General features: G+C 40.4%; 1 protein-coding gene across 2 annotated transcripts in view; it reads right to left on the bottom strand.

Annotated features, from left to right (window-relative positions):
- AKT3 (v-akt murine thymoma viral oncogene homolog 3) overlaps nt 1-15,774 on the bottom strand; it is a 180,486-nt gene that overhangs the window by 50,224 nt on the left and 114,488 nt on the right. For both annotated transcript variants that reach the window (XM_004691044.2, XM_012730924.1), the window contains exons 6-7: nt 10,401-10,466; nt 9,201-9,269 (exon numbers count right to left, since the gene is read on the bottom strand). In XM_004691044.2, the coding sequence (XP_004691101.1) occupies nt 9,201-9,269; nt 10,401-10,466 (135 nt within the window). The remainder of the gene's footprint in view (nt 1-9,200; nt 9,270-10,400; nt 10,467-15,774) is intronic.

Here is a 15,774-nt window from a genome sequence, read left to right as displayed (position 1 = left end):
GTTAAAAAGCATTCTATCATACAAGGTTCTCCTTTCTCCATGAGAAAGATAAGGGCCCTCTAAACAAAGAAAATTTTAGGCATTTTCAATCTAACAAAACACCCCAGAAATATTAAAGGCTTTTAGGAATTAACCAAAGAGAAAAAAGAACACAAGCATTTGAAGAAGGAAACAAAACCACAAAGTAAGGAACAAAATGTCAGTGACAGACATTTACATGTCAATAAATCACTCTATATGTCAATAGGCTGAACTCACTGAAGAGTATATGGCGGGATTAAGAAACAGAATCCAACCTTCTAATACATCCAGGACATGCCTCTAAATGCCAAGATAAACACAGACTGAAAGGGATGAAACAATCCTGCAAGCAAATGGCACCCAGAAGAAGGCAGGGTCTTCCATACTAATATCCAACAGAAGAGCCTTCCAACTTAAAACAGTAAGAAGAGACAGAGATGAACACTCTACAATGATCTAGGGGGCAACAAAATAGGAAGCCACAATGCTCATCCATATATACTCACCAAGCAGCACCAAAATACCATCAGACAACAACTGTCAAATCTGAAAATAGACACTAGAAAACACAAATGTGGTTGGAGACTTCAACACCCCGCTCTCACCAATAAACAGATCAACAGAATAGAAAATAAATAAGGGCATTAATCACACTAAACAAAGAACTAGACCACATGGTGTAGTAGACTTTACAGAAGACTACACACACAAAAACTCCAAATACATATTTTTTCTCAAGTGCATATGGGTCATTCTCCAGGATTGAACACATAGTGGATCACAAGAAAAACACCAACAAAATTATGAAGACAGAAATCATACCAAGTGTCTTCTCTGACTATAAAGGTACTGAACTACAGATTAACTCTGAAAAGAAAACAAAGAAATACTTTCATATGTAAAGATTTAGTAATACACTACTGAACAATCACCACATTAGTGAAGAAATCAAAAAGTACCTTAAGGCAAGTAATGAGGATACACCTTTTCAGAATGTACAGAACACAGAAAAAGAAGTTCCAAGAGAGAAGCATATAGCAATAAAGGCCCACGTTAAGAAACCAAAAAGAGTCCAAATAAGCAGCCTTGTCTCTCATTTCAAGTAACTAGAAAAGAAGATGAAAAAAATGCAAGCAACTAATAAAAATGATAGCAGAAGTAAATGGAAGAAACCAAAAACAAAGTCCAAAAGATCAATGAAACCAAAACCTGTTTTTAAATAAACACTACAGACAAACCTTTAGCTAGGCTAAGAAAAAGTGGGAGAAAACTCATATAAATAGGAACAACTATGAAAGTGGAAAAGTTACAACATACACTGCAGAAATTTAGATAAGAGATTATGCAAATGATTCTATCCAATGAATTTAACAACCTAGATAAAATGGAGAGATTTTTAGAATTACACAATCATTTAAGACTGGATAAGGAAGAAAGCAAAAACCTGAACAAACCAATCACAAGAAAGAAAATTAAAACAACCAAAACTGTACCAAAACAAAAGCCCATCACAAGATGGCTTTATGACCAGAACTCAGGAGTTTCCTTCCCTTCACCCGCTCATCCCCTCAAGAGTTCTACCGAACCTTCAAAATATCTATCCTGCTTATTAGACTATTTAAATATTGAGAAAGAAGGAATTCTCCTAAACATGTTTTGAAGCCAGTATCACTCCAATGCCAAACCAAAGAAAGAAAACTACACACCAATCTCCCTAATGAACATAGACACAAAAATCCTCAATAAAATATTAGCAAACCAAATCTAACAACGTATTCAAAAGATTTTACCTCAAGACCAACTGGAAATTATACCAAGAAAACAAGGAAAACCATATAATCATATCAAGAGATGCTGAGAAAGAGTTTGATAAGATTCAGAATCCTTTCATGAAGGAAACCCTCGAAATATTAGGGATAAATGGAATGTATCTTAACATCATAAAAGCCATATATGACAAATCCACAGCTAGTATCATTCTCACTAAGATTGGTACAAGATGAGCATGTCCGCTATCATCACTATTATTAAACAAGGTATTAGAAGTCCTGACTAGGGCATTTAGGCAAGAGAAAACAATAAAAGGAATCCAAATTAGGAAAGAAGTAAAGCTACCATTACTGGCAGATGTGATGAAACCCAGACACTTAATTAGGTTTACTCCCAGATACATAATTTCTTTGAACAAACCTAACAGAGGAGGTGAAGGATTATGCAAGGAAAACTATAAAACTTTTACCACTGTTAAAAGAAACAGAAGAAGACACAAATGTGTCATGGGTAGAAAGAATGAACATTGTCAACATGGCCATTCTACCCAAAGCGACTTACAGACTCAATGTTTTCACAATAAAATTTCCAGTGGCGTTCATCAAAGTGATAGTGTAATATCACTGAAATTCATATGGAATCACAAAAGACCCCCAATAGACAGAGCTTTCTAACTAAAAATGAGAAAACTGCAGTTGTTATACTTTTGGACTTCAAAGCATACTATAAAGCCATAATAAATAAAGCAGCATGGTACTGGAACAAAATCAGACACAGAGACCAATGGTATAGGGTTGAGAGCCCAGGAAAAAACCCAACCACTAATAGGAAACTATGACAAGGAGCAAAGCACACACACCGGGATGCTCTTCAGTAAACGGTGCCAGGAAAACTGGACCCGCAAATGCCAGAGATTGAAACCAGACCCCTACTACCTCATGCCATACACGAAGACGAATGCGAAATGGGCAAAGGACTTGAATAAAAGATCTGAATCCATTAGGTATGCAGACGGAAACATAGGCAAACTGCTTCATGATACTGATCTCAGAATCTTGTTTGCGGACTCATCTCCTGAATCAAAGAACAAAGGAAAAGATAAACAGCTGGATCTGCATCAAACTGGAAATGAAAAGTTTCTGTACAGTGAAAGAGTGACCAAAACAGGCACCATACTGAATGGAGAAACTATTTTCATCCTGTACAACTGGTAAGGAATTAATATAAAAGATCTGCAAAGAGCTTCTACAACTCAACATGAACAAAACAACCAAATAAAAAAATGGGCCTGAGAACTAAATAGGCCTTTTCCTAAGGACAGGCAGGTAGCCAACAGACAAGTGAAATGGAATCAAACCCGCATGAGATACTGTTGGGGGAAAGGATGCCCTGAGCAAACGCTACAGATGCAGGTTTTGTGGACTCTACCCCCAACTCAGACATCGAAACTGCAAATCCCAGCAATACCAAAGGAAGGCCTTCTTGGCCCCAGGGCAGAGTTAAGCAGCCGTTTTGGATTTGGGGGGGCTGAGGGGCTCTCATGGCTGGTGGCTGGTCGCTTGCTCTTGACCAACTCTTACAGTGTTGGTGGGAATGCAGATTGGTACCCTATGGGAAGAAGTGTGGAGATTCCTCAAAATACTTAAAATGGATCTACCATATAAGCCAACAATCCCACTCCGGGCTATCTATTCAAAAAGCACAACACTCATTCTAAAGGAAACCTGCACACTTATGTCTACAGCAGCACTATTACAACAGCCAAGTATGGGCCAAGCTAAATGCTTCCGGACTAATGGATCAAGAAGATGCGGCACACATGCACAGTGGCATACTACTCAGAGATTAAAAAGACAAAAACAACAACAAAAACCACTCATGTCATGTGCAGCAGCATGGATGGAACTGGAAAGGATAATTCTAAGTGAAGTCAGCCAGAAGGAAAAAGATAAATATCAGATGGTTTCACTTATATATGTAATTTAGAGAAACCAAACAAAGGGTTAGACAAACTGTAAGACTGACCCTTGAAGTCAGACCACAGATCTGAGACATTCAGGAGGGGAAGGAAACAGGGGAAAGGAAAAGTAGAGAATAGGGTGGGAGGAGGGATGATTTTCCTTTATCCCTGGATGAATTGTTTTAACATTTAGGTTTCAGCCTGAAGAGAGATTTACAAAGATCCAGCTTACGTGTCTGAAAGAGACTATGAGTAATATCTTGGCAAAGAATTCTAAGTGCAACATTCTAAACCAAACCAAACAACACAGCAGTCGTGTTCTAGCTGCTGTTTCCCCCAGACTTTTTCCTGCTTCTTACGTAATATCAGCCTGCAAGAGTGGCTTCGGTACGTTAGCAGCAGCGGGCTGGATCACGGCGCGGGACGGGTGTGTCATGAGCACGCTAGAGGTCGATGTACTGTAACCAGCAGTTGCACTGAACTCAATTCAGAACCTTGTTAGTCTGTTTCAAGCCACCCCTCATACATCAGGTACTGAAGCCACACTGCAGACCCACAAACCCAGGAAAAGGGAAGAATCCACGGTATTCTGCACAGCGGTACGTGGCAAATACAGTGAACACTTTATTTCACGTGTCTACTGCAGCCTTTATTACACTTTGTGAGCCTTAATACATTCTAGCTAACTTCTAATGTTTTTCTTGTCTAATCTTCCCAGGATCACTGGGGTTCTTTCACCACCAATAGTCTGATGCTGGCATCTCCAGGCACTCCCCGGCCAAAAGTGTAACGCTACCAGCTTTCCCCACACTGGACATTTCTTCACCCCCGTGGCACTACCACTGCCCCCGGCAGTGCTGACTACGGGGAGACCCCCGAAACCATTCCTCTGCCTACGTATCTGGCCGTTACGACTCGCCTGTAGCCACGTAATTTCCCCAACGGCAAAGGGGAAACCCCGGTGCTCTCCCTCCATTAATTTAACCCTGGAAACTCTCTAACCTAAACATCACTAGAATCTGATTGCTTCTCAAATATTTTTCAATCATTATCATTTTATATTCTGATTATAAAACCTCATTACAGCAGTCTCTCAGGCAGTTTCTCCCTTTTTTTTAATAGAAGTACTTGTCTATAGGCCAGCAGTGTGGGAGTGAGAGGACTCACCAGAGGCAGCGGGGAGCAGAAGAGGCGGTCTACTGAGATACAGGCTGAGGGGAGCAGCGGGAGACACGGGAGAGGTCTGCCCGCCAGCGGGTCACTCCCTGGCCGGGGATCCAGCGCCGGCTGCAGCAGTGACAGCATGAGGGCGCTGGGCCTCACCCCACGCCACCAGGGAGGCCCCTGTTTCTTTAGTAGGCGAATGTATAATCAGTCAAAATCACCTTGTAAGTTGCTTAGGAAGACACTACTCTGAAGAACAATCTACTCCTGACAGCTACTCCCTGAAGAGTTTCTCTTCCAGCACTGAAAAAATACTTTTGTTACATGAGCACCTTTTGCTATCATGCTCTTCATGGAAATACTTTATGGAAACTATTTATTTTTCAGAACCATATTAGTATCTCGGTGAAGGAGGCAAGTCAGTACTGCTGAGCAAAAGAACAGTAAACCCACTGCTTCATCGCTCAAGTCACTCTGAACACACTCATCAAGAATGGTGAGTCCCTCCCTCCCTCCCTGCTACCATCCACCCATCCTATCTTGGTGTGCTTAATTCCTTGAATTTATACAAATTTAATGCAATTAAGATACTGAACTCACTGTATTAGTATGCCTTTAAGGAACCACACATGATTTTTCACAATGTGTGAACTGACTTCCCTCACAATCCAATTCCAAAACAATTTAGGACTCTAAGACTGGCAAACAAAACGAGTAACACAAGGCTGGCCCTGAGCATGCGGGCCCTGTGTGGTGTGTCTGAACGAACTCTAGACAATGACAGAAGCATAAAGAAAATATAAGGAAATGAGTCTCCCTTGATGTACTGACTTCAGGATAAACATTGCTGAACTGGCACGGTGAATTGGAGATAAGATCAACTTAAATAGGTTCCCAAAAACAAATGTGGCAAATAATATGTACTATTAAGTTCAAGGAGTAATATACTGCTTCAGCACGGTACATTTAAAATGCATCTGGGCCTTTCCTGGTGGGCTGGGGGTTGAGCCTCAGAGCTATGACTGCTATGGTCTGAGTTCGATCCCAGCCCAGGGAGTGAGCCAGGGGCGCAGTAACCTCTGCTGTCTCCCCCCTGCTCCCTCAGCAGTGTACTTCAGTAAATCTGATGGTTCTGTGCCCTGCGCTGTCTCTGGCGAACCCTTCATCCCCGCACGATGGCCATAATCCCAGCTGTTCTCTGCCAAAACTCAAATGTAAAATGCATTTAAAATACCTTTGACAACTTAAGTGAATAAGACATTGGAAAATTACATACATAAGACTTATAGCTTGCTAAGTTTTCCGAACATAATTAATTTTCATTTCTCTATATGTGTGTTATAGAAATGTTATAACTACATTTTACATAATTTTTAATTATGCTATAGACAATGCTATAATTACTACTCATGTACTTTAAAATTAGAAATCACATATACTTCAGAACATTGAATACTTTAGTTTTCATCTAGAGTACTCCTAAAACAAAAATCCTGAAAAAAGAGGAAAAATGCAAAAAAAAAAAAAAAATGATGTAGGAATTTCAATGCAAAAGAAAACCATCCGGCTAGTCTGAAAATCTGCTTTCGCTTAAATTTCTTTTTTAAATCATCAGTTAATAAATCTCATGGGTACCCTTAGCACAAAAGTTGGAGGCCAGGTAGCTCTTCTAGAAAGCCACCTTGCAAAATTCTCTTGCTCCCATGAAGTTACATGGTCCCTGACTTCACTCAGAGAGTGATAACTATCACTTTAAACTCAGGGGAAATTTTGTATCTTAACTTTCTCTTTTGACAATTAGTGTCTCAGGGGAAGATAATGTTTCCAGGGTAATGTGTTTCATCAGAATTTTATGCCCCCAGCTATCTACCAGAGTGTCATGTAGCAAAAAAGACTCAGTAAATATGTATTTTACAAATACTCAAAAATACTCCTAAAAATGTCATTTTCACCTCTTTCCAAAATAAACATTTTTCTTCCTACTTTTCAGCAGTACCAGTTTACCATTTTTCAGAACCTTTCTCCTCTGTTCCCTGGGGAAATATGTCTGTCTGTTCTCATATTCAATCAACTTATCCAAAAAATATCTGTCAAGTTCTGACTATATGCCAAGTTGTGTGTAAGATGTTGGGCTTATACCAGTAAGCAAATCCTTCAGGGAGTTCAGATTCTAGTGGGAAAAAGACAAGTCAATAACCACAAAACAATTTGAAAATTGTTATAATAAACGTAAACACACAACTCCCAGACTATTTCGCCAATTTAAGAGTGTTTCTCCAAGTTTTTGTACGCTGCTTATCAATTTGCCTATATTTCTCTCTTCTCTGTCTACTCCTCCATTCAGCCATCCACCTGCCTGCCTACCTGTCCTTCACTTTTTTTGGAATAGGTAATACACACATGAGCTGCACATAAACATATCAATAAATCTTCACCCTACCTTGTTTCCTGTAGTTTACCTTCCCAAAAGTGAGCGACAATGTTCACTGCATAATTTCAGATAGTGAGTATACTTACAAGCAAACACATAAACACATGTGTGTGGTGTTACTTTCTTGTATTGGCAGTAAGCTTTATACTCTGGCTGTATTTTGTTTTACCTCGTTACACCTTAGAAATCTAGTAGTCTAGTAGGTTGCATCATCTTTGTAACAAAAACAAATATTCCACTGTGTGGATATAATACAATGTCTCCAAGTATCTCCTTACTGAATGTTCACTGAACATACAATGCTGCAATGAATATATTTATCCATATAAATTCTATGGCATAATTTTTAGTATGTCCACAGGATAACTTTCTGGAAGTGAAAATCCTGTACCCAGAAATATGTGCAGTTTTAATTCTGACAGAGAAAAGTAGAACATCTGTCACTTTAACTAAATATCCATGTCCATAATTAAATCGTAACCACCACGTGAGTGACTTCCAAATGTGCCAAGTCAGTGCTGGCCTTGTTTATTCCGTCATAGTCCACAAACGTAGTTCTCAGACACCTTACGAGAAACTCCACAACCTAAGTCCTAATCTCAGCCTCTCCACATTCCTGTAGCTTACCTGCATCCATTAATTCTGATTCCAACCCAAAGCACTTCGATACTTCTTTCTATCCATATCCAACTAGTTGTTTACAAAGCTTACACAAATCCCTTACGATTCTACAACGTCCACCTTCTTCCCATTTTCTCAGACGACACCCGGCCGCGAGGGCCCGGCTCTGCGTGTGTGAGCCCCGCAGCATGCAGTCGCGCCAGCCCCTCCTGCTCGCTGCTCGCCCACCAGCAGCTCTGCTCACATCACTTTCCCTGCCAGAAATACCTTTCCAAACGGCTGCGTGCTGAAATCTCACCAGGCAGTTAAGGCCCACACTACATGCGAGATCGTTCACAAAGTACTTTATGAACTTCCGGTGTTTAGTCATGCACTATACATTTTAATTTTTAATACAGTCATAAGATAAATTATAAACTCTTTCATTCATATTAAGGATAGTGTATTAATAATACATTTGCTAATATCATACTGCTTATTCTACTCAAATGTTTTTAATTAACCAAATGAATTTGCAATGAATCCTCATAAATCAGAGAATTCTAAGAGAAAACTTTCTGTAGAAGATAACGCTTTTTTTTTTCAAAATAACATAGCTGCAAATCCATGACATAAAAGAAGCTATTATAGGATTAATTCTTAATATTAGAATTAAATATTAAATGACCGAATTTACTTCACAAAGTCCACAATTTAGGTATTTCTGTAAATTATATTTTTGTCTCACACTGATTTTGATGAGAAATTGGGAGCAGAGAGGATAAGCAATAAACGAATAGGTGAAATGTAAAAATGAAATGATTTAATCTCTCTTCACAGTGACGAGATCTCTGAAACACCGTAAGTCATCCTACAACGCAGACGAGAAGATTCCGCTGCAGTGAGCCTGTCCGCTAGTGTCAAACTGAGCTTAAACAGGGTAAAATATTTTTACAAGTTTCACAAAAACTTGAGTAGAAGTATTTTAAGAAGTATCATAGAGCTTATGAATTTTGAATAAAATGATTTTAAGATCACACTTGTAAATGTTTGAATTATTATTAATTTCCATTGTTAATTAATTGGTATTGTTATTTAGTAATGATTACAAGTTCCGAAACATAAAAAGTAGTCAAAAAATAATTCTTAACAACAATTAGAGAATTATTAAATTGCAACAGATTTTTAAATAACTTAAAAAAAAAAACTGACAACAACAGGATACATAAAAGCAGAATGGGCAGATTTACTCACCTCACCCCCATTAACATATTCCATCACAAAACACAAACGGTCTTTTGTCTGGAAGGAATATTTCAAGGACTTGAAATGAAAAAGAAAAACTGTTACTAAATTATAATCCCATTTTTTATCCTAGTACCATAATAAAAGACAGAACAAGCAAGTCTGACAGATGAAACCAACTATTACTTCTCCTTCGAACCTCTTTATTCCATTAAGTTTCTGAACATGAATTTGTTTCTAACATCCCTGCGTATGCGTCACTAAGGGAAATTTTTAAATTAAAATTTTCAGTAAAAATAAACTTAATGTGACAAGCCCTCCCCAGCCTACTATGCTATTTATGTGAAATTGGAGTTCTTATCCATGCAATGAAAGCAAGATACACAGATGACTGTATCAGAAGTCTTAGGAAAGGTCTTCTAACAGAAGTTGGAGTACTTATGGTCAGGTTTCCTAAGACAGTTTCAGTATCACTCTTTGTTCTGAGTCATGCATAACATCTCCCAACAGTGTTCATGTAAATTGGGAGGTTGTAAAGACAGCAGCAATGGTGACACTGGATGACAACCGTAATAAACTAGTAACAAAATATGCCTAGGTATCTAGTGATACCTCTGAAAATTCCAACTCTCAATAGTCCTAAATCTTTAAAAGGTTTTCCCCACATCTGAAAGCCTAGTCAATATAGTCAGTTGTTAAAGATCTATTCTGTCGCTTTAAATTTATTCTATTCTACTCTGTTGTTATATTTTACCACTATAAGAAAGAATAAGTGAAGATTTCTGTCTTTCATGTTAAAGACAATGTTGCCTAAACATTTAAAGATCAGAAGTTAATAAACAAAAGGAGCATAAAATATTCACCTTTGATACTAAGAATCTCTCTAAGCCTACTATTTTATGGTAATCTACTTAAAATGTTGCTCTATCATGAGCCTACTATTTTATGGTAATCTACTTAAAATGTTGCTCTATCGTGAAACTCATGGAACAAAAAGTCCTCCAAATTAATATGTTATGAGAGGGATTCCATATATACACATACATGCATATCTTAAGCTTAACCCACACATTCCAGTATCTTCAAGGATATATATGGCATAACCATAAATGAATGCTATTTAAAATGTTATTTTCAGAACTTATTTTCTGCAATAAAGAACCCCTTAATTTTAAGTTAGGAATCTAACACCTGTCCTCTAGTACTTACTGTTAAAAAGGGATGTCTAGTGTTCTTTAATACCCTGCTTTCAGTGAGAGTGTGTGCCACTTCATCCTACAAAAAAAAGGCAAATCTTTTAATATGCGCTGTAAGAACTAATTACATAAAAAAATTTCAATATTTTATATGCCAGAGGCAGGTAAGGATATCAAAATCCTCTGTTAATATTCTCTTTTATTAATAAGTTCCTCCTCCCCCCAAATGAAGACCAAATTAATGACGATGGCGGTAAGGTAGAAACTCATGCAAACTGAGCCATGATGAAATAATACAAATTTTGGTGATGCAAAAAGCACTGAAAATTATGCAGATCCTGGAACATTAAGTAGCACTTTCTCCTTGAAAGGAATGTATTACCAGGTAATATTTAGACACACAGTAGTTGCTATTTTCATGTTTATATCTTATTCAGAGGCATTTAAGAATATAGTTAAGTAAAGGTTATAAAAATAGCAAGTCTCCTACTTAAGAGAAAAAAATTGGTTACTGAAAACAGGTACACAAAATACATGAAAAAGCATTTAATGCTAAATTTTACATTTTAGAAACAGGAAGCAGTACAAAAATTGTGTCACTTTATGCATAATTTTTTAACATGCCTCTTCAAAAAATTAACTCTGGGTATATATTCAAATTAAAAATACACTGAGAATCTATTTCCCCAATTTTGTACATAATCTCATCTTGACATCAAAAGTGAACTAAGAGAGATATTCTTTAACATATGGAGAACTAGACAAGTGCTTCACATTTCCAAAGTAACACCACATTGAAGGAAAAGGAAAGAAAAGGACTGCTGAGGTCAACAGCTTCCGGTTGCCTATACAAAGGCCAACTTCTTCACACCGTGAAATCTCAGTTAGATAAAGTTAGAGGTAGATGCAAAACACTAACACGGCAACATATTTATTATCTTAACAAGAGCATCTGGCCTTCGAGAAACCTAGAGGATAAACGACCAATAGAGCAGACATACGAATGTTCCAAAAACTCAACTCGAGGGTGACACCAATTACGTCTAAGCAAAAGTTAAGAGTATGAAACTACTCCAGAATTAACGACTTATTAAGAGCCAGGTTGCATGTTCAAACAGCCCCTGTCATGTCATATGATAGCTTCTCAATTAATCATAACGGCAAACCACTTAACACAAAACAAAATAAACCAGAAACAAATCAAAGTTACGGATCTACCCCAGGGCCCGCCCTAATCATCATCTGACGGTAACGGTGTCACTGAAAGTGTTCATCACAGACATGAGTTCTAAGATTTAATGTAAAGTGAATTTCACTTATTCTGTCATTCCGTCCTTCAGCTAATACTTGCCAGGTAACGCCCTACACTACCACTGAGAGCATGAACAGACAAGAGCCCCGGCCTTTTCAGAACCTTCATTTTGGCCAGACGGTGCTCAGTGTCCATGAGGAAAGCAAAGCAGTGAGGTATCGGATACTGCAGCATCTGAGCATCGCGTAATAAATAGGAAAACGTACCAGTATTCTCCTTACCGCTGGGTCACGCCCTAAAAGAAATGTCTGAAAGAAGATTAGTTGTTTCTAAATTACATAATCTGCCTTACCACACTGAAGTTACCACATAAAGACATGTAAAGACAAAAGCTACAGTATCTTTGTTATAAGAGCGGAATTGGAATAAACAGCATATACACCTCTCACATACGAAAATGAATTTTCTACCATCTTTTACATGTGACCAGCTTAGAATTTTCTCCCTTAATACAAGTGTAGTGGCACTGTGTTTCACATACTAATTACACTCTGCTATGAAGATCGGTGTGCACAAGCTAAAATGTAAACACAGATGCCAATAATTTTTAATTACAGTTAAAAACAAAAAGTTAAAAATAACAGTGATAAAACTTAGTGATTAAAACAATGTGACGCTTTATAAAATTTTTTCTTGATCCTGGCTATAAATGAGTGCTTGTGTATACAGTAGAAGTATAATGTTTCCACGAAAATGCCTTTGAAAGTTTCATGTATGTTCATCCATGGTAAAATACTAAAGTTCTAAATCTAATTTTTATAGAAAGAAGCTTTAGGAGAACAGGCTTTTATTTCTTGATTGAACAAGGCAGAATAGCTCCCACATTTATTTTCCCAATCCTCTCAAATCTAATCCTCCCCTGCTGATAACACGTGGTCTAGGATTCTCCATTCATTTACCCTCCTACTGCCTATGACAGTGAAGTTTTTCGCCAGGGCCCAGTACTAGATGAAAAAGTGGAGAAAAAGGAAGCTTTCTACTACTACGGGCAACGTGGGTGTGGGCGCCTTTATCTCTGGCCACTCAGGCCACGACAGTCTGTTATTCCCATTTATGAAGTGTTGGACCTACGTGTCACTGCTGACCCCACGCCCACGTCCACGGGGACTCCGTGGCCCCACTGCGCCTCCCACCCGCACAGATCTTCTCCCAACTACTCTGAAATGCTGCTTGGTCCGGGGGCTCCCCTGGCTCATGATCCTCACCTGTGCGCTTTCCCTGTGAGGCATGACTCGGGCTCAGGCGCCACGCAACAAGGGGAGCCTGGGGGAAGTCGACAGAGCTGAGGCCACGGGCCCTGCCGCCTCCACAGACTGTCCAGGGTTCAGCCGTCTAAGTCAAAATTTGTGCACGCAAGACGGTGCTGTCCTCTGACGAAGCTCGGGGCTGGTGCACGCTGCCTAAGGGGTGGGCCAGGCTCCCACTCGCAGCAGCCAGGGGTGACCCCGAGGCCAGCTGCGGCGGTGCCGGCGGCTGGACGGGCCAGCGCCAGCTGCCACGCACGAGGCGGCACCAGTGGTCAGACGTGGTGGGCAGTGCCCAGAGGCAGAGCCAGAGCACAAGGGGCCGGGCCAGAATCATGGCTGTGGGGGAGCCGGCAGAGGCCGGGCGCACAACTCCTGAGGGCCACCGGGGACAGCCTGGACACGCCAGTCAGCAGGGGACGCCAGGGGCGGGGCTGGACGGCGACCTGAGGTTCTCCAGTGTGCGCGAGCCTCAAGGTCGGAGGAGGTCCTGACGCTCTGCTAGGCCCTGAGGGTCACCCCGCTCTTTCCAGGAGAGGCCTGCGCGGCGCGGAGCGGCCCAGCGGAGCGGCGGGCAGAGCGGGAGCCCTGCTACAGGAGCCCGGGGCCTCCCGCCGCTGCCATTCCAGCTGCCTCCTCTGAGGGTCCTTCCTTCATCTCCAGGGAATTACATTTTCGGGGTGTCTGACAGAAATACCCCAGTTAACGCATTCAAAGTTAAGTTCTGATTTGCTTCTCTCATGCACATGAACGTCACACAGGAAGCCCAGATCACAGCAGAGATGAGCAATGTGTCTGCAGGCGTTCAGGCCCCAGCTTGTCCACCACCACCAGCTCCTGCCTTCTCACATGCTGCCTACGTGGTAAGGTCTCTAAGTTTTCTCTTTTTATTGGCATAATGTTTCCGTGTGACATGATGGAAGTTTCAGGCCCGAGACTCAAGTATATGCCACAGGAAGTTTGCCACTAAAAGGTCACTGTCTCCCTCACCACCCTGCTGCTCAACTTTCTCCCCTTATGGACCTTGCCCATTCCCTCCCGTCCCCTTTCATCTCCTCTGATAACTACTAGTTGATCTTATAGTCCAAAAAGAGCATCTATACTTTATTTATAGCTTGTTTTATTTGTATACCACATGAGTAAAATCATCCAGTGTCTGCCTTATTTTTCAATAATAATTTGTTACCCCTATGTAGTGTGACAAAGTCAGAACAGGACCTTAGAATTGAAGTGGCTGGTGCTATGTGCCTCAGACTCTTGAACAGGCAGACAAAGCTCTACAAAATCAGAACTCTGAAAAGTCTGGCATCTCCATTCTGGGAAGGGTCCTGTAACCTCGTGAGCGTTTGTCATTTCAGACCCGGAACTCTGTGCCGGCGCTGCACACCTTGACGACAGACGGTATGCATGCCCACGTCCCTGAAGCCAGTTAGTCAGCATCAGTCCTGGAAACTAAGGTCCAGGTGGAGAATTTGCCACGTGACGTCAACTGGAAACCCCCGAAGATGACTGGATCATTATGGCCAGAACTCAGATCTGTACGCAAGTCAACTTTTAAACGTCCTCCATAGCTTCTCTTCACAGCTTTCTTGCACGCAGGGTCTGTACTCCAGGCCCTGTCTTAGCCTAGTTGACTCTGACACTGAGTGGACCTTTCCTGCTTTATTAATGGTGAAGGGCTGGCAATTCACATCTTACTACTCCATGGTTGTGGATATCAAATAAATAGAAGAAAATTACATTTAGAATCAAAGGCAAAAAAAAAAAAAGAGCTTGATTATAAATTAAGATAGTCATAGAACTGACAAGAATTGGAGCTTTTTTTTTTTCCTTTTTACTGTGGTAGCAGTGGTTTACAATATTGTGTATGATTCAGAGGTATGGATTTACACCTCTAAACATCTATGTTGCCGTAACAAACCCACTGCCAAGACACCCAGAACCCTCCAATAAAGTCCACGGATCCCCTCATACTTTGCTTCCCAACTTCCACCTCCCCACTCTGGGAGCCTCAATTCTACAGTAAGATCTCTCGGACTCATCTTTGGTTTTGTCTGTCCCTTTGTTATAGAACTGTTGGGCTATGAAAGGTCTATTTTTAATATCTTGAGAAGTCCCCGCACAGCTTCCCATAGGAGCTGGACCAGTCCAGTCAGAGAACTGGACGAGGGTTCCTTTGACCCCCACACTCACACCACACTTGCTAGTCTTTTTGATATGGATCTTCTTCACAGGGGAGAAATGGCCTAACTGTGTCTTTATCCTCATAGTGATGAGCATTTTGTCTTGTACCTACTGGTCATCTGGGTATATTCTTTGGAGAAGAGTCTAGTGTGCTATTCTGCCCATTTTGAAAGGGCCGTTTGTTTTATTGTTAATGAATTGTTTTAGTTCTTTGTAGACACAGACATTAACCCTTTCTTTTTTGTATGCATGAAATGTGAATATTTTCTCACATTCGGCAGCGTCTTTTCATTTTAATGACGGTTTTTCCCACCGAGCGGAAGCACTGTGAGTTGATGTGCAGCCCCGTTTGCTAATCTCTGTTGTTGTTTCCAGTGCTGCTGGCGTCCAGTCCTCAGAGACACCCCTTAAGTTACTGTCATGGAGTGTCTTGACAATGTTTTCTTCTATGTGTTTTATGGTTTCAGTCTCACACCCATGTCTTCTGTCAATCTTGAATTAGTTTTTGTATATGGTGTACGATAGTGATCCAGCTTCATTCTTTCGCATGTGGTTGTCCAGTTTTTTTTTTAACGTTACTTATTGAAGATACTTTTCTTCCTCCATATAGTGGAGCTTTAGTGTATAGTGTCCATCTGGTTAACTTT

Source organism: Condylura cristata, unplaced genomic scaffold (genome assembly GCF_000260355.1).
Source record: "Condylura cristata isolate star-nosed mole 26May11 unplaced genomic scaffold, ConCri1.0 scaffold00029, whole genome shotgun sequence".
NCBI lineage: Eukaryota > Metazoa > Chordata > Mammalia > Eulipotyphla > Talpidae > Condylura > Condylura cristata.
The sequence above is the reverse complement of the archived record's forward strand: the minus strand, read 5'-3'. Positions and strand labels throughout refer to the sequence as shown.